This window comes from Rhamphochromis sp. 'chilingali', assembly GCF_963969265.1.
Source record: "Rhamphochromis sp. 'chilingali' genome assembly, chromosome: 1".
Lineage (NCBI taxonomy): Eukaryota > Metazoa > Chordata > Actinopteri > Cichliformes > Cichlidae > Rhamphochromis > Rhamphochromis sp. 'chilingali'.
The window spans coordinates 27,703,411-27,730,868 of record NC_137929.1 but is presented as its reverse complement, the minus strand read 5'-3'; the positions used below and the strand labels follow the sequence as shown (position 1 = coordinate 27,730,868).

The window sequence follows — 27,458 nt, the reverse complement described above, 5'->3', positions numbered from 1 at the left end:
TGCAATTCTTTCTTCCCTGGTTAAAGTTATCTATCTATGGATGCAGCTCGGTAACCAAGATTATAGTGTGACCAAGTAAGAGTCCACACACACCATATCAAGTAAATAAAGACAGTGACAGCTACGATGTTAAAATCCATCCATCTCTTACATGCTCTCTGTGGCAGGCTATATTAAGCTAACCTAAGTAAGCTAGTTCTGGTTACTCCCTTATTCACAAGGGACCATCACAGCAGGTGGCGCCACATATTTGATTTGGCAGGTTTTTACACCAGATGCCCTTCCCAAGATCGTGTATCCCCTCCCTGGATTAAATTGTCTGTTAAGTGTATGTGTATACCACTGCACTACTGAGCCAGTGAAGCTGACTTAAGTGACATTTGAAATATCTTTCGGATTAAAATATACACAAGCACTCCCAATATAATTTGGGAGTGCTTCACTGGAAGCCAGTTTATAGATTAAAGGGTAAAACGAGGAGCTACGTGCTTTCACTCTCCAGGTCAGACAGCACTTTGATTATATGTTAAAAGGACAGAAACTTGTTGTGCACTAAACTGCCACCTGCAAAGCTGTGATGATGAGGCATCAAGGGTGGTACAGCAGAATCTTTTTCCCCTTTAGTCTTGTTCAAGAGTCCTGCTGTTCATACTCCTCATGGTATTCATGCATCGCCAGCCACACAGAGCTTGTCTAGACTAAGCTGCTGACCCACAGAATGAGAGGGGAAAAGCTTCTCAAGAAAGTTTGTCAGAGCTCAACCAACTTCGTTTATAAGGAATCACTTCTAGTTTCTAAGTTTAATCTAGCAAGGCACACTTCTCCCAACCGCAAGGTTTACCTTCAACATTAGAGAGGCAGTGACACAAAGCAGTACAGCCAGAACAGGCTCCAGCGCAGCAGGGATTTCACACTGATCTTGCTCCGAAACATTTGCAATTAACATCCCCCTCTCCCCAACTGTTTCTGAAGCTATCAATATCCGAGTAAGAAGATTTAACTTCCCTCAAGAGCCGGGAAACTAGCTGGATTTGGCAAGTCAGGACATGTGCGCACGTGAGGGTGAAGACAGAAAGTTTATGTACAGATTATCCTGTTATTTTAACGCAGACAGAGGAAGAAACATCTTATTACAAAAGCCATTTTATTAAGTTGAACAGATGACAGGAAATGTGACAGGAAATTATCTCCATGACAAGAGAACATTACATTTCACCTGCATCAAAATGCAGTATAAATTACATTTGATCATCATAACAAAGCAAAACAACAGCCAAGAATCCCAAGGTGGGATTTGTTATTTTGGGTGTTTTTTTTTAAGAGGAATGTTGAAATTCACATGAAACAACATGCTTCAGGTGTAAATGACTAATGACTAAACTCCTGATAACCATTCATCATCTGTAGTCCTTTTTTCTTGTAGTGCTCTAACCATGTTGGCTTAAAGAAAACAAAGTGGCCGTCGAAGGTCAATTCATCATTGATTTTAAAACCATTACGCATTCAATACACAGGAGCAAAAATAGAGTTCAGAACGATGAAAATAAAACAAATAAAATATACAGAAAACCTAAAGAGCGTCTTCATTTTGTACAGGCGGGCGAGGACGCGGCTCCTGCAGCGGCACATGCAAACCTTCTTAGTACTGAGTGTATTCCTTGGATGAGAGTTTTGCAATGATACGCTCCAACTGTCTCTTAGCTTCACACTGGGGGAAGTTACTCATCTCGTAGTACTGCGGGGCAATTTTCACCAGCCTAGAAAAGAAAGCAAGTAAACATTAGTCACAAAAATTGTCTTCGGTGTTTACTTGTGGGAGAGTGTCGTTCTTCCATATTCACACTCCGACTACTGGTGCGGGTTCGACAATTTCATCCTTAATTGGACGAGGTCACAGGGGGAGGAGGGAAACGTGCATACGAGGTTTGTTGCGGTTTTGCTGCTAGCGCAACGATGCTCATAAGTCGACGCTGGTATGACTGCAATCTTATTTTTATTAGATCCTTGTCATAATTGCTTTTGTCAGCCTTTTTATAACCATAAAAATCACAACATTTCAGTGGCTCCAGCTGGTCGCAAAGAACAAGATATCACAATTAGCTTTGGGAATGTGTGATAGGAGGCCTTTTTTTTTATCATTTGATAACATTTTTATGGAGCAAACAATTAGCTGATTGTGAAAATAATTGCTAGATTAACCGATAGTGGCTGTGTGCTGCAGTGACTCATAGCTGAAATGAAAACTTGAGAATTAAAAACATTTAAAGACTTTCACGTGTAGCAGGGTCATTTTTACGCACAACGTTAGTTCCTCATAACCATCAACGTGATTGCCTGTGCTGGTGAAGAGTCTTGGTAAACATTTAAAGTGCACCAATGTTACTGGCAGGAATTGTGATGTTTATGGCGGACACAATTTGCCTTTGAGAAGCAGGCCACAATTGGGATATGTTTGTGACCAGTAGTTTATCGTGCACCAGCACCACTCATTTGAGGCAGAAATGCACAAAGGTAGTGCAGGTTGATAAATTAAAGTGCCCCTTACTCAGAATGAAACTGCTGAAACTCACCACTCGGGTTTGATGTCTGTGCATGTGCGGATGTAATTCTTGGTGGTGAGCACAAACTCGTTGTAAAGCACCCACTCCGGTTTGTGGTCCAGCACGGTGGAGGGGTGCAGCTGTACGACTTGGTTGTCCTTCACGGTCAGGTAGTGGCCTGTGCGCTCCAGGTGAGCAATCTGTTCAAACCGCAGCAAGACGGAAAACCCCATGAAATCCAGAAAAAGTCAAAACAAGTACACACACACACACATCTTTTACTGGTGTGTGTGTGTGCGTGTGTGTTAATCATGCAGTCCCATTACAATCTAAGAAGTAAATTATTAATGCTTTGATTAAAAAAAAAGTAGCAAGACATTTGAGGCTAATTCGTAGTGAGTGAGGTTTTTTTGTGTGTGCTGTGGTCGAGCTGCATTGGCGGCTGTGATTAACCAAGGCAATCAGTCTCAATAAAGGCCTTTCCAAACAAAGACATGATCTCAAACAGTGCGAACGCCTGGACACGAGCTGCAAATTTGTCTCCGAGATAAAGGTTAATGTTGACAAATATTTAAATATTAACGCCATAATTCAACTTGTCAGGTTGCTTGTTTCAGGTAGCCCTGAAAATGGCTTTTTGCAAAACTGCCATTTGTTTTCCTGAGCGAGAAACAAATTGATTTCATTTCTTGTTATGTGCTTAAAACAAGCAGCTCGCTGGTGCGTGTGCACGAGTGCGCGTGTGTTTGCTTGGGGTAGAAGAAGAAGAAGGAGAAGAAGAAGAAAAACAGGCAGCTCTCGGCTGCATTTGCAGTTTGTACAAATGTTTGGCACAAAAATACTTCAATGAGCATCAGATTAGCAGAGGAGCTGTATACAGACAGCGTTTGCTCAAATATGAAATGTCACAAAACAACAACAACAAATAAATAAATAAAGGAAAGCAAAATAATGACACTGGCAACACGATGAGAGACTAAACAGCACATCGAACCTTACAAAACTTAAGAAACAAAAAAGTCCCAGATTCACACTGACCTGCATGAAAAAGCCCGTGACCAGTGCTCGGCGGATGTTGATGTAGTAGTCTCTGCTGCTGAACTCAGTGCTCCTTCGCGGTAGGCTGAAGCGGTCCATGATCCTGGACAGCTGCTGCCGTACGTTATCTGCTGACATCAGCGAGCGGTAGTTGACAAAGTTGTCATAGCACCACTGAGTGGACTCGTGGTCTGTGTGGGAAGAGAGCAACTTAGGGTTAAGGAGCATTTAAAAAAGGAAAAAAATGAATCTAATCAGTGAAACGTGTGGGGAAACAGGCCGCTCACTCTGTTTAAAGGCATGGTAGACGTTGAGCAACGTTAGGTGGTCTCCGTCGATGTGGGCGAAGCGCATCTTGGCCTCGTCAGCCACCTTCTTGGCCTCCGTGGGTCGCACAAAGCACTGTGGGACTAAACAAGGTTGGTATAGGCCCCAACACAGCCGCCCATAGGGATAAGTTAAGCAAATCCCACAGAGAGGAACAAGGCCTCAGCTCAAGAGAGGCACAGAGCACTTCACAGGGCACACTGCATTGCCAAGTGATTACGGTGGAAAAAGGAAAGGAGGGTCCAAAGAGAAGGGAAGGAGGATGGGTTTCTCTGTCCTGATCTGCTACACTCTGGCTACAGCCAGTCAAAACAGTTCCTCCCACCCTACACCTGACAGTGATGTGGACTTCCCCCGGACTCTTTGTTCTGCCCTCTCCCCCTGCACGAACTCGCTCTGAATTGCTTAACGCCAAACCTGCTTGATTGTAGCTTTAATGGGTAAAAGCTGTGTTTATTGAGCCTCATGGTTGGTTGCTGTGGCGGCACCGCTCTCAGGTGTACTTTTGCTGCTTACTTTAATGAACTCAGCAAAAACCTGCCATCCTGAAACACCTGCTTTAAGTGCGCACCACGTCCGAGCACCTAGTTAAATCCATTTCCCCGCTCTCAAAGACCCTCACGCTCCCTTCAAAGGCGTCAAGATTCATCTCAATGAGCAGCATTCTGCTTTGGCAAGCCCAAAGTGCAATTACTGCTGTAGCATGCTGGTGCTGCTCCAGCTACACCTATACATTTTGTACAGACATGTAGTTTTTTTTCCCCCCTCCCCTTCCTCGCAAATAACAGCTGACACCATTGACTTTATCAACTGCTTTTCCTGTACTGAAGTTCAGTAGGTACACATTACGCCAATACTAAGGAGACCTCAACTTCTGGACTGCTGATATTTTAATAACCGCACACAAAACCTGAAACCAGTCAGGGCTTTGGTATGCATCAAATAGACCCATTTAAATCCTTGTGTCACCACTACTAAACCAACAAGAAGGGTCAAAGAATGAATAAAGGGCTCTTAGAAGATAAAGAAGCTGCTCTGTAAATTTCCTTACAGCTCACTGGTCATTTGGGAGGAATGGCCAATGAGCACAGGAAATGGAAAGAGTAGCAGATCAGACCCAAGCAGCGGGGCCAGCCCTGAGCATTACCTGACAACATGGCAGTGATGGAGAGGATCTCATTGGAACAGTTGAATTCACAGCTGGCGATGACCATCTTGGCCAGCTGCGGGTCCAGGGGGAACTCTGCCATCATGGAGCCCAGCTCGGTCAGGTCACCGTCGTCGTTGAGCGCTGCCAGGTAGTTCAGCAACTCCAGGGCTCGCATCAGGGTCTCTGGAGCTGGAGGAGACAGAGCGGGAGAGATGGGCCATTAAAATGCTCCAAGCCCATGGGCAAAACACACACAGATGGCTGAAACAGACAATTTGCAGAACTGTCATTCTTTCATTGCAGCAACACTTGAGGAGGACAGTTTGGGACTCATTCACACACAATTATGTCAGAATTGATTAATACTGCCGTACTCCATGCTCACATTTAGAAGTGAGATAAGAGGTCAAGTTAACCGTTTAGCTAATTTAGCTAAATGTGCTAAATGTGCTAGTCGCAGCTTTGTGGGTTTCATATGACAGTGAGCTAAAACATCTGAGACACGGTTCCTGCCAAGAGAAGTCATTTGATCCTGGAGCTGCAACAGGGAGGAGGAGTGTGTGAAGGTTTCATTAATTTTATTAATGTACTGCTGCTATTTCACTGACTGCAAAAGTGTGGCGGCCACAGATTGTCTGATTTAATCAGACAATCTCATGGCAGCAACTTGATGCACTTAGGCACATAGAAACATACACTTGGTAAAGATGGACCACTGAACTTTAAATGAAACAACATAACAAGAGAAAAAAGGTGCAGAAGAGCATCTCTGAACACGCAAAACGCAAAGGAGATGGGCTGCAGCCGCAGAAGTCTGGGCCCCACTCCTCTCAGCTAGGAAAGGAAACAGGCGCTACAGTACACAGGCTTATGAAAACTGAGCAACAGAAGATTGTCTGCTCTCATGAGCTTTAATTTCTGCTCCAACATTCAGATGGCAGGCTCAGAGTTTGGGATCGACAATGAAAGCACAGCTCCATCCTGCTTGAGCAATGTAAGATGATGAACACTGTAGGTATACTTCAAGCAGGATAACAAACCATGTCACAAAGCTAAAATCATACAAACAGGTTTCTTAAATACGACAGCCATGATTGGCCTCCACAGACACCTGATCGAAATCCACTAGAGCACCTTTGGGATGTTGGTGGAACAGGAGATTCACATTATGAATGCACAGCTGAAAAATCTGCAGCAACATTTTTTTATTTGTAAAAATAGTTGCTGGTAACATTAGTCTGAAATGATGCATTAACTAATGCAAATCTAGAATATAAAAACAAGTAAAATAAAATCCACTTGGCAATGGCCTGGCAGAAAGCGCCTAATCTGCAGATTCGATTATAGCAAACAATATTAATTAACATCCTATTTTGATTTGCACACCTAATAAATTAATCTACTTAATCAATGCCAACTGGACGAAAATATTCAGAGCAATTGAGGAGCAGTCCGACACGCTAGGGTTTCCTGTTTGTGTCTTCACGGTCAGATTAAATTTACAGCTGTTAATTTAAGTAGTACATAAAGAAAATCAATCACAATCAAGCTACTGCATTTCAAAACTTCACTCTTTAAATGTGGGGAAACAGCTGGGTCACGAGTTAAAATGTACTGACTAAAAGCGATTTCCTTATTCAAGGACTTACTAAGACCTGGAAAAGAGAAGCACAGTCCATGGAATCAGTCATAAATTAGATCAACCAGCACATTAAAAGAAGTTAAAAACCCAAAGAAAAGGAAGAAAAGGTAGCGTTTCCATCACCTGCTGCGCTCTGAAGTTTCACTATGTGACGGCCAGAATTACACCAGACGTAATCATGGCAGAGCTCATTTTTCATCCTCCGCTCAGGCAATCCTAAACAACTAATGCAATTACAGGGGAACTTTCTACTTAATGCTTCAACACAAAAGGCTTCCACTGTTTGGTTAAAAGATTTTTCCTCCAGATGCAATTATTGACCTTTGGCTCCCGAGAGCTGAAGCCTAATGACCAGTTGCATGTTAACTGAAAATTAGCTCAAGCGCGGGCTGCGGCGCTCGCTCTCTTTCGTTTCTCTCAAGTGCTTTCCCCCACCCCCCAAAAAAAAAATTCAATTTCAAAAAGCAGGGAGGTGTTTTTTTATGATTAACAAATATTGATTTGGGGCATCAACGCTACTTTTTTTCCTTTCTATACACAAAGTGAGTGCCGGTCACATTACTTAGCAACAACAGTAGCTTGTGTGGGCCTGCACAAAAGGTGAAAATCTGATTTCCAAGTACCGCTAGCGTTAAGAACCCGAGTGGAAATTCAATCTATACCCAACGCGACTCATCAGAAAGTAAGTATTGACTGTCTCAACACACAAGAATCCGATATATTAACCAAGGGCCAAATCAATGAGGCGAAAGGCTAAAGGTACATTAAACCACATTGGCTTTGAAAGGTACTTCTTTGGAAATGTCACGAGGAAAATGAATCCCACCCAGCCAAGTCCTTGTGTAAATCGCTACTGATTTCTTTTTGGATTTTCCATTTGGTTGTCTGGCTCGCACTGTCGCTCCTGTGTTTAGCGAGCAGGAAGCGGGGTGGACAAAGGAAGAAATAACCTACGTACTTGAGCATTTCACGGTAAGGGGGGAGGATTAAGGTTCCAATTCACATTACAGACAAGCAAACACAAAAAACTACTTTGGGTTTGGAGGCTGATCATCACTGGGGAAAAGGCCTGGACTCAAATCCAATATGCGTGGAAATAATAAAAAATGTATGTCGACCTTGTATCCGAACAATAATTACAGTTGCCTCAGAAAGTTGCCAATTTGAAACGAACACCTTTAAGCCAAAAACATGATTAAAGGGGTTCAATGGCCAAAAAAACAAAGAAAAAAAACATTCTATCACGAGACTATTGTCTCACTGTATTTCCCGACTGCCCAGAGACACTACACTGACCTGTATTTTCTCCGAGGCAGGCCTCTGACACGGCATATCACAATTGATCCGCTGTAAATAGCCGTTATAAAACCCTCTCTGGGAACTCCTCAGACTTAAAGCAGACTTCATTTGTTGCACCCAACTAGCTGCAGCTTCCAGCCTGCTCAGGAGCTATTTAGGAGAAACCTTCTGCAGAGAGTGGCTCAAATCAATAAAAAGGTGATCCTCCCCCCTCTCTTTTGCCCGACTGTTCCCGGTTAGACTCGGCCGGTCCTCGTATGTTGATGTATACCCTTGCGTTTTTGCGAGAAACGTGGGAGTGGTGGTGGTGGAGGTCAGTCACGTTTCTCTGGAGGAATATAAAGGGAAGGCAATAGCCAAGGTGATAGCACTGCTATTGATGTAACCAATTTCATTCTCAAAATGGCGTTTGCCACAGTGGACGGGGAGAGATGGGTTTAATCTCAGAGGTGAGATGAAAACTATATTATGGTGAGAAAAAGGGTGGAGGGAAGAGGAGGTGGTTAAGGATAGGGAAAGGAGGGGTGGTCTCCTCCAGAAGACGTGGGAACACACACACACACACACACACACACACACACACACACACACACACACTCTCACTCTCTCTCTCTCTCTCTCTCTCCTGGTGAATGCCATAACTTAGCACCTCGAGGGAGAAGAGGTCTGTGTTTTGGCACAGATCGAGCAGGATTCGGATATAATTCAAGCAACAGTGACAGGCGGTGCATAAACTAAGTGTTCAGCCAGAATACTAACTGCACACATCAGTCATTTCTCAGTCTGAACAGCAATAATAGAAATTTAGAGCGGATTCCTCATAAAAACTGCAAGATACTAGTGTGTAGTCCATGTCTATCACAACACATATCCTCAGATCTCCAAACATTCACTATGTTTTATTTGATGTCTGCCAAGATCCCTTCTTTGCTTTGTTGTTTTTCCCAAGTGACGCTGCCAACCCAGATTTGATATCGTACATCAAAGCAACTGCAGCTCGACTAAATGTTGCTCGATTTCATAACAGTTTGTAAGTGTATTCATCCTGATTCAGAGAGCGCTAATCAAATTCAAGATCTCAATATTCTTTGATTCTTTGGTTAACTGACACCTGTGGTCGCTGTCAGCTGCAAAGTAATATAAATCTACATGAAATCGAACAATAAAGAAGAGCTATTGTGCTAAACCATGCAAACAGAAGGAGGTAGGCTTAAAGGGGAGCTGAAACTGCTTGTTTCAGACTGTGGATGGACATAGCCCACCGTGAGATAAACAAGGATCATTTCAAACTTTAATCATGCAAAGCTACTTAAGAAAAAAATAACATGGTGTTGGAATTGTTTTAAAAAGCAGAAGCATAAGTGATGTATCCGTTTGCGTTCAGGAATGGTTCCGATATTTGTTTTGGATCCAATATGAAGCCGATCATACCCGGAGGTTTTAGAGTAACATTTGTGTTACACTAACCTGGTGGGTCCATGAAGTCGAAATGCACCAGGTCATCAATGCCCAGTTTCTTGAGCTGCAGCACCACAGAGCCCAGATTAGACCTCAGGATTTCTGGATACGTGTTGTCCTGTGCCAGTAAAGAGGTACAAAAGAAGCCCGAGGAACAATTCAAAATGAATTCGTCAGGCCTGCTTATTATCTACTCATGCATCACTCATATGTCAACTTGAACAGAGACCGGGGGCATTCAAAGGGCTATTTAACTTGTTTAAAAAAATTCCCTTTGCCACTCGGCGTGATGTGAAAGAATTAGCTTGTTAAAGTGGAGAACTGGGCCCCCACGGGTCCATTTGTCACAAGGTGGCCGTGTCATTAACGGGGGTTATGAGGAAGGGTGGAAAAAAGGTGCGTTTTAGCACCGGGCTCCTGGAATGATAATTCGCTTGAACTGGGAATCGAGGAGTTCTAAGAGCAAATATTGCATAATAGAAAGCTTTTCCAGCTAGAAGGCTGCTCTGGGGGAATACAAAGTGCTTGTGGCACTGCAGAATGTGAGATATGAGAATCAATCATGTGTTTACAACTTGTACAATTTTAATGGTTTTCAAACTGCTTTGCTTCTTACCTGCATTTCTGTCTTGTAAGCTTTCTCTGTGTAAAGCCGGAAACACTTTCCCGGGCGTGTACGTCCGGCACGGCCTGCCCTCTGCTGGGCTGAGGCCTTGCTGATGGCTGTGACCAAAAGGGATTCCACTCGGATTCGTGGGTTATACACCTGAGAGGGAAACGAGGTCAATGAGTCATTTCATCTGAATAAAAACTAGGGTAGAGTAAAAAAAAAAAAAAAAAAAAAGCTAGTATTTTTTATTCATTTTTTTTAAACCCACCTACAATCTACTATATATACAAGCAGCAAACAAAAAGAAGACGTACAATACACACGCGCGCACAATCCACCTTGGAGCATATATAATCTCTTTTTGTGCCATGTGTATGACTTGGCTCTAGGCTGGTGAAATGTCAGAGGAATAAATAACAGGCTTTTCCATCTTTGCTGCTGTCAGGTGTGCACTGCTGTGTTTATCTGGGGATTCTCAGGCAACAGAAGCAGATGATCGCGGCAGATAAAGAGTGGTGGGAGAAGATGTGGGTGGGGGGGGGGGGGGGGGGGGGGGGGATGGTGGCAGGGAGAAAAGGGAAGCTAACCTTTTGCTTGGCAAATCCGGGATCAATTACAAACACCACCCCATCGATGGTCAGGGACGTCTCGGCGATGTTTGTTGACACGACGACCTGTGAAAACGAGAAGACGCGAGTTAAGAAATGATCCGCCCGGGGACTTTGAAGGGACTGATGAGACCCGAGACTGGTCTGCTACAATTTGATACATAAAACTGCATGAAAATAGTTTGAGCAAACCATTAAGATGCATAAAAAACATAGCATAAATACAAAAACATCATTATACCTATCAGAAAGAAGTTCCTCTGGTAAGAAAGGTTCAGATAACCTCATACAAAGTGCTGAGAAATCAGTGATCCTTAAACATTAGAGAGAAAAACAAACGTGGATATCAGCGTCTGCTCTGATGTGAGCCAGCTCAACGAGTCTGCAGAGATCAATGTTTGCAGGCTGCCGAGCGAGCCCAACAAAGCGACACCACAACAGTTTCTGCAATCTAGTGCTATCAACAGATTTGTGCACAGTGCTGGCTTGGTGCTCGGTGTCTCATCGAATAAAAATTACTCGAGTTTTGTGTGCACACGTGTGTGTGTGTGGCTGGAGTCTCTATCTCCGGCATGTCGCTGGGTTTGTTGGGATGTCAGCTTCCCTCTTTTGGAAAGCTTTTCAAACCCACAGAGCAGTCTTAATTTAATGGGTTCTGTTAGGTGGCCTGCTTTTTAAAACCTGGTGTGCAACAGTGGTTAGCACTTTCATCAAAAACATCTTTTTCCTCCCCTCTAATTGAGGGCTGCTGCAAATCTCTCATGTGAACCGAAAACGCGTCTCTTGATATGTGCGACACCGCTGTCTGCAGACATGCCAACTTACCCCTCAACGCTGCAATGCCGGCTCCTTCAAAGCCACACTTGCAACACAACCAGAGGCAAATAACACTGAAAATATCTCACATTTAATTTAGTTCTAAATATTCTGGAAGACTGTGTCAATCAAAGTTTTGCTACACAATATATGTACACCAATCAGGCGTACCATTATAACCAACTGCCTAACATTGTGTTAGTCTCCCATCAAAGCCACACACGTGCCCATTATTCCTGCTTCAAACATCAACTTTGAGCACAAAATATTCACTTCCTCCCTGATATATCCCACCCACTAACAGGTGCCACGATGAAGAGATAATCAGGGTTATTCACTGCAGTCATAATGTTATCCCCGATCATTGCAAGAGCTGTAAGAAAATAGTAGTTACTTATATCGCTTAATAAAAAAAGCAACTGAATAAATCTGCAGAATTATTTTCATTCCAGGCATTCAGGAGTTATGAGCTGATGGATTAAAAATAGTTTAAGGAAGAGAAAAAACGGGAAAGGAAATAAGAATATAAGTGAAAATTAGCTGCTTGGTTTATGAGATGATGAATGATCCCAAACAGCAAAGATGTCAATGACAAATGACAGCTGAATCGAAGCAAATAAAAAAGATGTGCATTGAATGAGTCACATGAAACTATGGGTCTCTCACTGTCAGCATAAACACAAACAGAGGGAAAGTAGCAGGCAGGCAGATCTACAGCTACACTCACGCAAACCTTGACCGCTGCCAGGCTCAGTTCTGCTTATATAACGCTGGAAACTGACCGGACACAGAAACCTTTTTAACTCATCAAGGCGGTGGGGGCAGTGTCACAGCCCACTCTGCTGGCAGCTGCCAGTTTAAAATTTGAGGGTTTCTGGGGTGAAAAAAATAAAATAAAGATGCCTCCACACTTAGCCCCCGCCTTCTGGCCAGCTCAACATTTACCAGGTCAGGAACAAGCTGCAGGCTGACCTGAGGAGCAATTTGGTGGTAGCTGTCCGCGCTTCTTGGTTAGTCTTCATAATAAAATGCCAAGCACAAAACCAAACAGGTCTCTGTGGTCTTTGCTGATACAGGTCCACAGAACCAATTTTGCACACTTGACACACTTCCTTTGTAGCTGTGCCTCTTCAGCTGTCTTCAAGCTGTGAGCCTTGGAGACTTTTAAATCCCACCTTTTAAGCGAGGATTTTACTTCAGCCACAGAATGCCTGACTATTTAGTTATTAATGCCAGAGAGGGCTTCTTTTTTCCCTCTTTCAGCCCTTGACCTCGAGTAATTCACCTGTCGAAACCACATTCCCCTTAGCATTCAAGCCCGCAAATAGAGAGATGGCAAATGCTGGTATGAAACTGATCACATGGCACTATCTGCCAAATGGCTGGCTTTTATACAAGGAGTTCCTGGCTATTTTAATTTCGATTTAAATGAAAGTACTAGAGGCTTTATAAATAACAGGCCAAACGGTTCAAAAGCTAAAAGTACAATCATGGCCTACTGCCACAGCAATAGGCTGCGAATCTGTGGTAGTAATATAAAACCACTGTCAAAGATTAAAATGTTTATTCCCAGTGTTTCTCACACACTTTGCAAACAACTTCCTGAAACTAAGTCTGCAAAAATAATATCAAAGTTTCAGGTAATTTCGGAGGTTTGAAACAAAGAAGACAGAATGAAAAAGGCTTTTCATGTCATTACAATAGAGTATGCTCATATTAATAAAAATCCCCCTGACTCAAACCTTCAGACTGCTCTAAATGCTCAGTTTAAACTTGGGATGAGCCTCGCTCCAGACCAAGATGCTATTCTTCAAGAACCCAAAGCCACGACTAGACCTTAATTTATTACCGCTTCGATTTTACTCTGCACAACTTTGCTCATATTTGCCGTAAGATTACTTTGAATCTGCGCCGCCTTTTCCTTTTTCTTCAAGGTAATCAATGTGTGTGCATTGTAATTTATCCCGCATGATGCTTCTCAGCCAATTAAAAGATTTATTCAGAGCGCGTGTGAAAAAGGAAAACTAAGTGAGGAGACACAAGCTGTAAGAGCAGTAAGTCTGGGAATCAGAGAGAAAATAGATTTTAAGTTTAGTTTACATGGAAAATGTAGTTGATGAAAAAAAAGAAGGGGAAACCTGAACTGCTTTTTTTTTTTTATTTATGAACACAAACCTTATTTTACTTGAAATAAGAAAAGAACATTTATTATTTTATTGTGAAAATGAATAATAAACATTACTGAAATAATGCTGAATTTAACTTCCTTTTACTTGACAGCCAACTGTTGACTGTATATTAATACTTTATGATATTGCAGAGCTTTGTGTGAGGAAATGTTCTCTAACTAGACCTCATTAAATTTTAATTGAACACCCCTGATCTACAGAAACAAGGGTATGGTCATCTCGTGGCACAGAATGGAGATGAAAACGCTCGTAAGAGGTCAACTGTAACAAGGCTGTTTACAGACAGCTGGAGTGAGAATGGCTCCGAACAAAACTGTTCACGTGAAGTCAAAGAAATGGAGGGTGTAGCATACGGCCAAGAAGTGTAGTGAAAAATATTCTGCATAGTTAACAAGACAATATAACCACATAATAAAGAGCGTAATAATAATACCCCATCCAGGTCAGTAATGGCTCATCCTTTCCTTGTGCTAACTACGTTGGGCATTTCTTGCATTTTATCACAGTGGAAAACAAACAAAGTGAAACATACTTGAGTCAATGCATGTAGTGGAAACGTCTTCTTAAAAGGTCTCTAAGCTACTGGAGACAGGTTTTATGTAAATGTAAAAGAAGGACACCTTTTCCTTTTAGGTATATATAAAAAAATACAATCCCAGGCTCTGAACTACAAAGCAAAGAATCACAAGGTACCTAAAAACGATCCCAACGACAGGTAATAGCTTGAAGGGCTGTTGGTGACCTAAAGTTTGAAAACAGCCACATGACTGGGAGACCAATTACCCGCAGCAGCAGTCTGGGATTAAAGTAGCCGGCTAAAAAAAGGGACGAGATCAGGCGATCGGACAGATATGTCAGCGGCCAACATCTCAGCGAGCAATGAAAGGCATGGAAAGCTTCAAAGTCCAGTTAAAAAAAAAAAGAAAGCCTAGTGAAGGTTGCCACCCTCCTGCGTGTTGGGATGCAGTCAGTTGCTCTAGCAGATGCCTCACATGACACCCTCTCACATTTCATGATCATATGGGTGAGACCTCATTGACTGCATTGATTCTGAAGGATTATCCAGGCCAGGCCCATTACACTGAACGCAGGCTTGCTCCTTCCAGTCTGCTGCTGCACTGGATAACCCTGGCCTCTTCATCAGTAATATCATTAGAACATCATCTCTGCATGTTATGTCTGGGTTATTACCTGCAAGAGAGCAAGTACTATAGCTAACTCGGGCCATCTTTCACATCCCCTGCTGAGGAACGCGTGCTTGTTGACAAATAAAGCCTTCCCCTGACCGAGGGAAGCAGAACGTGCAGAGTCGCTGCACCCACACTCAAAGCTCATTGAAACAGAATAGAAAAGTGACATTTGGAGGAAATATTTCAAACGTGACAATGCTAAAAAACAATCCTAACACTCATCATAGCACACTTATTAGAGACAATCTGTGAGATGCTGGAAAGCAAAGCGAGATTATGGTCTTTATTGGCAATTATTCAATTTCTGACTTGATTTTAAATGATAAAACTGCTCAGAATGGAAGATCAGTGGCTTTCCTGGAGAAATAGAGCAATGACGAGCTAGTGCTTTATGTTAATTGAGGGGTGCCTAATGCAGTCGTTAGCATGCATAGTGGCAGATGTGGCGAACCTTAATTCTTCTTCACTACTTTCTCTTGGGCTGGCTTAGATGACATCTCTGCATTTTTCACTTGATGAGTCGCTCAGTCAGTCACTGAGGAGAAGCACATTTACTTCAAGCGTGGCAACTTTAGATGCCACCTCCACCAATTCAACAGGCACGTGACAAATGGGGGGTGGGGGGGAAGGACAAACTGCTGCTCTGAAGCTCAAAGTGCTCGCCGGCTCAACAGTGAGGACCAGCAAATTCACTTTATTTCATGTATGAACTGAACACATGGGTATCGTGAAGACATCGACGAAATTTATCCACCAAGAGAAGAGCAAGGTAACAACATCACTGTTATTTAAGTGGTGCAGTCCCAGTGGGGTGAGCTCTAGCACATCAGACAAATGTCCATATACAACCGCAACCAAACGGGGGCCATTGCCAGAGCAAAGTAATATTAAAAGGCTTCCCCTAAGCAACACTGGCCATACTTCACATCAACATCCCCTTGAACGGCAAAAGAAAATACTGGCAATGATATCTGAACTTATGAAAAAGATCTTATCCAATACTGGGCCACTTAAGCCTCTGCAGTACACATGCAGCTCATTTAAACAGAAAGCCTGAAGAAATTTCAAGGCTCAGGACAGTAATTGGAGGAGGGATTCGTGCCCAAATGTATGATCTACACCACGAGGGGAGGACCTCTGTGTGGGCCTTGCTGGAAGTTAGGCTTGGGCAGTGCGCTGGTACATCAGGGTATTATACATCCCAACAGTATGATTTTCGATAGTGTTTAAAATAAATATCACAGCTTTTCCTCTTTCTGTTAAAATAACACAGATGTTTGGAAGTGAACAAAAACACAAAGCAAAAAGAAGGAAGTATGTGCTCGTGAAGAGCCAGTTGAAATTACAACTGTTTCCCTCCACAGACAGGTGGCTAAAGAGCGTAACTCTTTAAAATGCCAGTTTGACAACACCACTGGTGGATTGTGTCTATTCAGCCCACTTTGTCTGTGCCTGCAGCAGCAGAGTCACAGGACCGTTTGACAAGTATCTAAGGAAAGAGGCAGTTAGCTACTAATCTAATCTAACTCATCTAAACGTGACAAAACACTGCTGTTAAATGCTGCAGAGCTAGCACTAGCAGCTTTCTTTCTACAAGTCATAGTGTCTACAGTATTAACCTGCACTGGACGTGTCTATGCAGTGCTCCAGCTGTATATAGTAACCACTGTTACATAGTATGGCATTCACGTATTATATTCCCCAAAGTCCTGTGCCTCCATAAGAAACAAAACAATATAGATGAAGAATTTAAAGGACTTTTTTTCTAATTTCTTGTTGATTTTAAAACATTTATAAAGTACTGGAATCAGTGTATACAACATAGTCACAGGAAGAAAAAATAATAACCGGGCCACCAGTTATGCATTTCCATTTTTCTTTTTCAGAACTGCTACAAATAAGTGTTTTACACACTCCTCTATAAATCATCTACAGCAGTTTAATTTAGGATCATTTTTTAAATGAGACACATTGAATAAATTGCTTATATGTGGTCGTTTTTCCTGAAGGAAACGTATATCACACCTGGTTAGTTCGAGGATTGTTGGAAAGTTAAAAATCTGTCCTTTTTGTAACGAAAACATGTATCTGCAATTTCTTAGGTTTCTCTTTTTTGTAAGGAAACATGTCATGTAATAAACTGCTCTTCGCCGGAGTGTAATGGCAGTTTTTTTCTTGGTTTTATTCATTATTAAACATAAATACCATCATATGCCATAAACCCTGGCAAAATGTCAGTAAGTTAGGGAAAAAAAAAAGATACCACACAAGCCTATAAGAAATACAAACTTGATGGCCGACCTGCTTAATGTGACATATTTAACTTTGACAGCCCATAAATATTTTCGCTGCTCATATGTCAGCCTGATCTGCCTCAATTAGAGGGGTTGTAGCAATGAGTCATTCATCAACACCGTCCCCTATCAGATGTTGGGATGAGTGTTTACTCATTTGCTGGCAGCTATGAGATTCGGATATTCTGTCAGATCCCTAGCCAACAGTGTGACGGTGCAGGTGGTGCTGCTGCTGCTGCTGCTGTGGTTATGAGCCCCTGTGAATAGAAACTGTCACACAAAAGAGAGGAACTCTTTCGTGTCTGTATCAATAGAAGGATCATCCACTCCTCTGCGATCAAGTGACTGAAGGAAGATTGTACGGTGTACGGCAAGAAGAGTCCTGTTTTCGGTCATCCCATATAAAGTGCATCTTTTACACGGTTTTATAAAGCAGAGGTCTGAGGCCTGTTTTTTTTCCCCCCAGTACCAGCAGGCTCTGTGTAAATGTAGAGGAAAGATAAAAACGACTGAGAATGCAGTACTTTCCTCAGGCTCGGAGGGCATGAGTAATACCCCAGTTATAATTTAGAGCAGAGAATTGCATGCTGACAAAAGCAGCATATGTTGTGTGAGTCAGTTCTGTGCTAAAGCTGAGAAAGGGAAAAAAGTTTCAGTCCCTTCCTTCCTTCCAGCTCTCTCACTTTACCCACCTTATTCCCCATCTGGCCTTTCTACACCAACCACACTCAATTTCTCTTCACTTAGCCTCCACCCCTCCCGCCCATCTCCCCGTTTCTACCTCCCCCTCTGTGTGTTTTTATAGCAACAGGGCAGCTATACCTTTCTTCCAATGGCGCCATTTGGTTTATTGGGCGGGGGTGGCTCAAAGATCCTCTGCTGCTGCTGTGGAGGCAGCGTCGAGTACAGCGGGATGATTTTGATATCTCCGACTTCGGGCCCCAGGTCGTCAACCTCCCTCTTAATTCGCTTGCAGGCTTCGTCGATTTCCTGAAAGATTGGGAGCACGACAATTAATCCAGGTGCTGCTTGTGTATGCAAACGCCAAAAGAAATAAATAAATTGAGCTGGATGCGAACAACACCTGGATAAACAATGGTGGTGAATCCGGATGACAGAGGGAAGGCAAGAGGAGGAGGAGGAGGAGGCAGCGGCGGCCGGGGGAAAGCGTGATTCCCTGCTACAGTACATTTGTTCTAACTATCGCTCCATCTCACGGAGGAAATTAAACCTGGACTGCAGTATGCTTTGCTGAGCTCCCTGTGGCTCTGTTGTCAAATGCAGCAATCATGGAAAACATGGACGCGCATGCTCTGAAGGCACACGCACAGAGCCAGACAGACTCAAACAGGGTTCATTATTCCACAGTGCAGTATTGTAGAGGGGGAATGTGATATGAGACTACAGCGCTGATGCATAACCAGCGGCAAATCATGGCAGATCAGTTTAGTGAAGCTGAACGTTCCAGAGCCGGTGGGCTGGCAGACAGACAGCAGGCCTGAGTTGCACTAGGAATGAGGAAAGCACCATAGTGAACACTGGGTTAGGGCCTGTTCTCCAAAGAATATGACAACATCATTTTAAATCTACTAAATATGCTTAAATATTCCAGAGCCCTGGAATATGATTATCACTATCACTCTTCCCACAGATATACTTTCATGTCTTTAACATCTCTGAAAGTTTTAAGAAGTTTCTTGCATGGCCCCAAAGAACATTTCTGAATAGCTCCCACCGTTGAGAAACATTCTCTTACTTCCTTTAACACCAATCGTTTAATCTCATGAAGCCGCAGTATTATTAGTGCTACGGGTGTCACTTTACTGCTGATGCTGTTGCACCACCTGCAGGCCCATGGGAGCAATGCAGCAGCGGAGGCACTGACGAGCATGCCCTTTGATTCCAAACTTATTCTAGTGGCGCTCACAGAGATAAAAATGGGCCACATCAGAGGTCTCTACACACCCTTTTCATCCCCAAGTCCGTAAATAAAATATGCATTCTGAACTTCTCGGGGATTTTTCATCCTCCTTTAAAACATACTGTGCTTTTGTTGAGTTTAAGCGTGACTAAAACTGACTTCATTTGGAGCCGCCGTGTGAAGCCACACTCGCCTTGATATGAGAAAAGACCACTGTGAAGCCCCTCCCTCCCTGTTTTTCTTCTGGACTGCGAATGTGTTACTAGCTCTGTTTGTCCCCTTGTTCATCGCATTAAGTCAAACCCCGCTGATGGCCATGTGCTTCTTAATCAACACAGTGACAAGTGGAAAACGGTAAATCTGAATGGATTGGTAAAATTAGCCTCAGTATTAATAGCCTATCAAGCCTCTGGAAGCAGCAGCTGCCATGGAGGGGAAAAAAAGTGGACCTCTTTGCCAAAGTGCTGGAAGCAAGCTGGCTGTCTAGTCCCTTAGGGACATGGAGACAAAGTATGTGTGTTCGTGTCCCCCTGCGTGTGTCTGTACACACACAGGGGCACTTGGCCAGTGTCGGGAACCTGTCCACCAGCTCTCCCTGTGACCCCAGAAGCAACAATCTACAGCCAAGCTAATAACCGACACATTTAGGAACTCCTCTTGACTAGCAAACAACCCCCGCCGCCAATCATGTTTTGATGTTAGCTGCTGAGGGGGAAGCTTAAATATTAGGACTTATCTTTGCTCGACAGCTGTGATAAGTTTCGACTTTCTTGTTTGGAGTTGGTGCTTCAGTTCTATTTGTTTATGGAAGCTAAATATCTCAGAGAAGAAAAATAAACTGCGGAAGAGAGAGGATGGGAGTTGTGTGCATTTCCTCTCCGTCTGTTATAAATTAAACAGTCAGATAAAAAGAGTCTATGGCTTTGCTGTGGATCTGCCTCCCAATCATTAGTCTACATCAAAGTTGCTGGGAGACTGAAGAGGTTAAGAAGCGCTTGAGGGGCGTGCTGCTGCACCCTTTGAACAACCATCTCTGCCAGACCTAACACACATTAACTTCTTTAACCCAATTAGGGGAGGGTGATAATGAACTCACCATGGGAGTGCGGTCAGTAATACCTTAGCTTGACACAGCGTGTGGGTGTGGGTGTGTGTGGGGTTGGACTTTAAATCAACAAATTACATCTAAACTTAAAAAACAAAGGAGAAAAAAAAAAAAAAAAAAAAAAAGCACAGCCTCTCAATATCCCAGACCTTTCTTCTCATTCATCGGAGCAGCTGGGATGCCACTAAATCTAAAAATCAATTAGCGCTCCTCAAAGGAGACCACTTCAAACACCATGCCACCCCAATGACTTTATCCTGTTTGTAACAAGCTGCATATTGATCCTGCTTTGACAAATGAAACCGACGTAGGTGTACTACAACAGCCAAGTAGGTGTCGACTGACAAATAATTACTGCTAATAAACACCTCACTGTCCCATGGAAATGAGAAACCCACAACAACCAAACTAGTACGTTGCAGGAAAGATGGGGACGCGTCATTGTAAACTTACATCCTCCTTTACATCCACCACTAATCACATGATCTCAGCACCATTTTGTCAAAATGCTGAGAGGATATTCACACCAGCACGGCCGCTGCTGGATCTGTCAGGCTTCTCCTGTCTAGTGATCAGGAGATTGAAACATTTGTTGCTGCTTTTCTGTGTGTGTGTGTCTGCGTGTGTGTGTGTGTGTTCACCCAGCTGTGACCAAATTCATCACTTTGGGCATGGACCCTGCCCTCCATTACACATCAGTGGACAACATTTGCAGGGAGGGGAAAAAAAAATAATAAATGACTTAATTTTTGAGATTTGTGGAAAGGGCAGAATCTGGGTCACTTCTCGCTTTTCTTTTTTTGGTTTTCTTTTTTCCTCCTCCCTCCAGCCGCTGTACAAATCCTGGAGGTTTCCAAAAACGCATCTATCAATCTGAGAATTATTAATTTCCTGTGCAGAGAGTACGCGCCTGTGTGTGCGTGTGAGTGCGCTCCAAACTGTTTATGCGAGCGACTGATCTATGTAATTAGATTAATATGATTAATTAATATGCAGATGCTTAACTTAAAGATGAAATTGATTTAATGGTTTCAATTTCTATGAAGCACAGATAGCACACAGTCACGAGTTCCAGCTGCTTAAACCTTTTATTTCATAGCAGATTAACCATATTTGTGTTTAGGACTGTTAGTCTGAAAACTAAATGAATAAATAAATAAGCTGGGATTGGCCATATGACATAAAATTAGAAATTAATAAACTCAGTTCTACTGTTTAGAACATGACACCAGTAACATCAGGAGAATCTGCAAGGCAGTTTACCTCTTGTCCAGTGAGGAAGAGCAAAGCGTCCCCCTCATCCTCCTCACACATGTGGATCTGGATCACGGTGCGGATGGCCGCCTCCAGATAGTCCCGCTCTGGCTCCGGTGTGTAGAAAATCTCCACGGGGTGCGTGCGTCCCGGGATGGTTAGCAGTGGGCAGTTGTCAAAGTACACCTGGAACTTACCGGCGTCGAGTGTGGCGCTCATGACGATGACCTGAACCGAGAAGGACACGGGAAATCGAGAGAGCGACGTGTTAACGCGTCTGTGAGGCTCAACGTGCTCGTGAAAGCGGTTAAAGAAAACGTAAAGACAGCAGAGTGTACATCACCATGGCAGCGAGCACTCGAATGAGGAATCATTTAACATTTTAAATAGCTTGATGATGATTGGAGGATGAGGACATATATTAAGTAGACACACGTGTGAGCAATTAAAGGATAGATGAGGACGGGATGGATAACGCTGTGAATTTAGGTTGAAGCACAAACTCAAGATGGCGTCTATAATGTGGTACTTGGCATTACAATCCAAGTCAGTGACCTACACAGAGCTATGACAGTCCTTGTTCCTGATGTTGGATACACAATGTTCTCTCCAGATCCATTAGATAGAGTGCATTAGGATTCTGATGGGAAACGCGTCTCCCATTTTCAATCTCAAACATTTTCAGGGGCCAGCGTCTTCTGCATTTCGCTTTACGCTCTGCGAGACATCATAATTGCTCTTAATCAAGGCAAATTAAACTTTCAAATTCGGTAGGCGATAGGGATGAAGGAGATAGAGGGGTGTGGGTGGATGATCATTCCCAATAACCTAGACCTCATTTAACAGTCTGCGAACAACAATCTAACCTTTGATTCCACGCTGACAAACAACCAGTCATTATCCATCTGCTTTATGAGAATTATGCCTGGCACGCTCTACCCTATAAAACTCCTGCCTGCTTCTGTGCTCCCATCCACACCGACACGTTTGCTGTTCTGCTACTGGTTAGCTGGTTTAAAAACAGCCCTACGTCTCTGAGAGGCAATCTCCACCGTTGCTGCAGTGCAGAACACATTTCTGCATTTCTGAAGCTAACAGGATTGTTTCCTCCCCCCGTTCCCTCAGCAGATACACAGCTGTCAGGCATGAGGACACTGTCAACAAATGTGACAAAAGAGACGAGTGACAGAAGAGGGACATAAACACCGGCTGCGAGCGAATGTATCCTTAGGCAAGTATTATGTACGTCTCCAGCAGCGTTTTAGAAACCGTAAGAGGAACACATTTTTGCAAATAATGCAAAACAACGATTGACAGATAAAACCGGAACATGTGGAAGCTCGCTCCTTAAAATCAATGTATCAGCTGCCCAAAAGCACTGCAGTAACTAATGATGAAATTAAGGCAATAGGAACAAAAACATTGAGTGAACTGAGTGTATTTCTGAAAGCTGTTTTTTTTACCTTTAGGTCAGGCCTCTGGCGGACCACCTCCTTGAGGACCCCCATGAGGATGTCTGTAGCTAATGTGCGTTCGTGGGCCTCGTCCAAAATGATGACACCATAGCGCTCCAGCAGGGGATCGTTCATGGCCTCCCGCAGCAGCATTCCATCTGTCATGTACCTGGGAGAACAGCATCCATGCAGTAAACACGGTTTGTGAAGCCTGATCATATATTCACCCTCTATCATTACGTAAAACCGCATTATCTGAATAAAACCTGCTTCAAATAGAAGCAAGTGGGGATCCCAAAGGGACATCCTCCCCTTTGAAAGTGCTCTGGGCAGAACTGTGTTAATACATTATACCTGACTACTTTATTACAGCTTATTTATTTACTGAATGAAACTGCAACCAGCAAACTGCTATTGTTATTCTTGCCAGTTTTCTGCAATTATCAGCTTCAATACAGCTGTAGGCTTTGATTTGAAAAACATCCTTCTTACTTGAGGACGGTCTTGGCAGAGCTGCAGTCCTCAAACCTGATGGAGTAGCCCACCTCCTGGCCCAGCATGACATCCATCTCATCTGCAACCCTCTGGGCAACGCTCATGGCCGCTACCCTCCTGGGCTGGGTGCAGGCTACGGCTCTCTTTGGTCCCGGCAATGACCGGACCATGTCTACGCACCACTGGGGGATCTGGAACACAGCGGACAAGTCGGCTTTTGTTTGAACCAAAGAGTGTTTATAGATGTGCGAGAAACAAGAGCAGGACTGCAGGTCAGATAAAAGCAGGGCGCTGGATGTGAAGGTCAAATGCAGATGTCTGATTAAAACCACAGAGAGCAATACTGCATTCATTAATACAACCTGCTGGGTCCTGCAAAGCCTTTACTGATTAAAGTCAAAACATTTACTGCAGATATGCTGCTAAAAACAAAAGGAGCTACATAAGATATTTTTTAGAGTCATCCATTCTCTCCCAGTTCACTGTCTTCTTCAGCAGGAACTGACTTGCTATCCGCAACATCAAGCTTGCCGAGGCTGCAAAGCAGAACAAGGACCGCTGTCGCACAAGTATAAGATGCTGGAGTTCATGTGCAGGACAAGAAACTCACTTAAGACGCAGCAGAATCATTCAATAGTCACAGAGTACATTGCAAATAAAAGATCTGCAGTGAGCTATAGTGTTACAGCAGCTAGTACTGCAGCCTCACAGCAAGAGGGTTCCTTCAAACGGCAGCCAAGGCCTTTCTGTGTGGGTTCTCTGGGTACTCCAGCTTCCTCCCACAGTTCAAAGGTATGCATGTTAGCTTCAACTGTTGGATTTGTGACAGACTGGCAACCGGTTCAGGATGCATCTTGCCTTCTGCCTTATGACAGTTGTGATGGCCTCCACTTCCTCTGCAACCTTGAGCTGGACAATCATGTCCACACATACCCACTAACAATGATTTAATTGAATGATTTATCACTATTAAAGTGATAAGATGACAATCATTTAGCGCACATTAAAAACAACTTTTACTTTGGTGGTCCTTTACTATGGTTGCATCTATATGAGACCGCTTTTCTGCTAGGTTTTAAAATTCACAGTGACTGTGAGGAACACATATTTTATACCATTGCCAAAGCAGAAAGCACTGACAAGATTACACGTTTTCATTTTAACAAGTGTTTGGAAGATACTTTATATTCACCTCAGGAGGAGGCCACAGCTCAGCCAGTGATTTACTCTAATTTTCTCTCATGTTAATATAAAAAACAGACAACCCAGCTCTTTCAAGAACTTAAAATAAACTTAACAACCGCAAACTGGGAATCAGCTCAGCAACGGAACTGTTTAAAATGCATCATCTGTTCATTCCACCCTGTTTTTAAAGATATAATTATACCAATTTTAGTCGCAGAATTTCTAGCTTTCATTTAATGTGACACAGTTTCATCAAAAGATTAAAAAATATATATATATATTGGAGGAGGCTAATGGAAAATTATAGAAATAAAACTGCTGCATATTTTGCTTTTCTACCTGTGTAGTCTTTCCAGAGCCTGTCTCTCCCACCAGCACAAAAGACTGGTTCCGCATCAGGATCTCAGTGAAGCGCTCTCTGTACTCCCACACGGGAAGCTGCAGCCGCTTGTTGAGGATCTCATAGTAGCGTGGCGTGTGGGGCAGGTTAGTGAAGGGGTTGATCTGCTGCTGTATACCGGGTTGCTTAAGGAAGCCGGCGATGCCTGCAGCTGGGTTCGTAGGCACCCCGGACGGCTTCACATCTCTGTCCTTGTCACGGTCTCGATCGCGGTCCCGCGATCTCTCGTCACGGTCTCTGTCGCGCCTGTGAGGGCGAGATGCATGAGTTTAAGATTTCATGAAGCACTGCCACACGAACCAACAGATTTTTTTGCGACACAACAACACATCATTAAACAAAGATACGCACATAATTAGACACAAGAGGCCCAACTCGGGACAAACATTGCTCAAATGTTAGGCCACGTCAAGAGCTTTTCTTTAAAAAAAAAAAAAATCCCATGAAAAGGTTACTGCACATTCTTATTCACGGTGGCTTACCCACTGCAAAAAGCAATCTAATCAAGTGTAGCATGCAAAGGTGACAGATAAACTAATCGTCCACGGTATTCTTGCTTCTTTTGCAAAAGGATATATTAAATGCCTTAAGATCACACGAGAACCATAAACACTGTCGCATCAGCTGCAAAAAGCTTTGAGGTGTCATAACTAGACATTATTAGACAGTGATGCTGGGTACACACACAGGCCAGATGCATCAGATGCTGTGCTTATATAACACGTGACACATTAGTACCTCTGATACACAAGGTGGTGCCCAGTATGGCAGGGCAGCCTTAAACGCTCAGCTGCGAATTTAATCAAATATGTAATACAAATGCAACTAAATTTTAACTACTAAAAACTTCTCAGCTCTACACAACTCTAGAGATTCACTGACAACGAGGCCAAACATGACTGTCAGAAGAGGGGGTGGCAAGACTTTTTGTGTGTGCTAGTAAGCATCTCTTAGCATTCACGTCCTTGACTGTGGGAGTGCTGCAATATACACGCATAGCTCCTTCATGTTCATTTACACTTATTTACGTTAGTAATGGCACTGAACTTCTTATAGGTCACATAACGGGTTGTTTTATCTCAACGCCTCCTGCCGTGTGTTTGTTTTATTTCTCTGTCGCCTAAGGTCAAACGCGATGGGAGATGCACAGCAATGACCCTGAGGCTGAATCTGCAAGAGTCCTCCTCAACTTGCTCCAGGCCCGGCAGGTGCCTATCCACACTGCGGACCCTTGCAGACAAGGTACCAAAGCAGCCCGGGGTATGACAGCGACTGTCAGGGGTCTTCTTTTGTACGCTGACCCAGCCAGCATGGTGTCCCGTGTACAACTCATAAGAAACTTTCCTTGTGCGATTTTTACTAAGCGCTGCACGCCATACCAGCCGAGAACTCAACATCACCTGCTGAGTTTGTGTGACGAAAATTTTGACCTTAGCACTAAAGAAACACTTAGCACCGGTTAGCATGGGACGTTAGCCACGTGCAGAAAGGACCAGGCCGATGGCTGACCGACTGTGTGCTAAGTGCTTTGGTGGAGAACCATTGCTAGATTTCACCTCCATATGTGACCCCATCAGTAGAATAACTGAACACTTTGTTACCTGCTGGAGTTAAATTGTTAGCTGACCGTGTTTAGCATACGTGCTAGCATAGCTAGTTAGCGTCAGAGCAACAACAATCAGGCTGCAGAGGTTTAAAAACAGCACAACGGCTTAACGCTAAAATATGAGGACTACCGTCACATACCCATCGGAGGACCTCTTTTTACTCGACGAATGATCGTCACCCAGATCTAAACGATGTCGCTTAGACATCTCCCACTGGTATCAGTCCAAACAGCGGCTAATTATTCCATTCAGATTCTGCCCAAACCGTTACACACCGGCAAAATGGCGACCGGAAGCTCTTACCTCATCATCATTATCCTTGACAAAAATGACTCGAAAGCCGCGATTTTACTGTGAGACCCGCTAAGCACGCTGTAAAAAGAAAAAACCCAAACAAAATCGTCCCGACTTTACTGACTCGTGCGCATAATGCGGTCCATGAAGGTTATCGCGGTGCCCGCAGATACAGTGCAGCGGGTTTGGGATGTGGGGGAGGATGCAGGAGGTCCGCTGCTTCTCTCGAGGAGAGTCGGGATGATGTGCCCGCCAAACAACATCATACGCACACATACAGACACGGGCACTACTTCAGGCTCGCCCCCTTCAGTTCAGAGCTTTGTGTCAACAAAAGATCAAATCATCTGGAAATATTTTTAATGTGCATACATTTAAAAAATCTATATGAACACATCAGAATGCAAACATTTGTTCTGGGGAGTAAAACTGGTGGGGACCCTTAAAGCCTCTGCGGGGACTCAAGGCTGTATTTTAACCTTTAAATTTACATATTTGTATCTACTTAATATTTTTCACATAACCAGAGCAGAGCTGCCGGTTCACATGCCACTGCAAAGTTGCTTTTCTACGTGCCTAATA

At 43.5% G+C, this 27,458-nt stretch overlaps 1 protein-coding gene across 2 annotated transcripts; it reads right to left on the bottom strand.

The window, feature by feature from the left end:
• Window positions 1-1,127: 1,127 nt before the first annotated feature.
• On the bottom strand, window positions 1,128-27,118 carry dhx15 (DEAH (Asp-Glu-Ala-His) box helicase 15). Of its 2 annotated transcripts, none has more exons than XM_080874417.1 (14): window positions 26,886-27,118; window positions 24,915-25,221; window positions 23,388-23,581; window positions 22,905-23,064; window positions 21,451-21,669; window positions 17,984-18,151; window positions 10,652-10,738; window positions 10,071-10,220; window positions 9,464-9,572; window positions 5,053-5,244; window positions 3,866-3,988; window positions 3,579-3,769; window positions 2,571-2,740; window positions 1,128-1,757 (listed from the first exon to the last, which is right to left on the bottom strand). In XM_080874417.1, the coding sequence occupies exons 1-14, from the start codon at window positions 26,894-26,896 to the stop codon at window positions 1,640-1,642; spliced, it is 2,199 nt and encodes a 732-aa protein (XP_080730543.1). In that variant the 5' UTR covers window positions 26,897-27,118; the 3' UTR covers window positions 1,128-1,639. The 2 variants fall into 2 exon arrangements, with proteins under 2 accessions (XP_080730543.1, XP_080730542.1); XM_080874416.1 differs by lacking the exon at window positions 26,886-27,118 and adding an exon at window positions 26,722-26,879.
• Window positions 27,119-27,458: the final 340 nt, after the last annotated feature.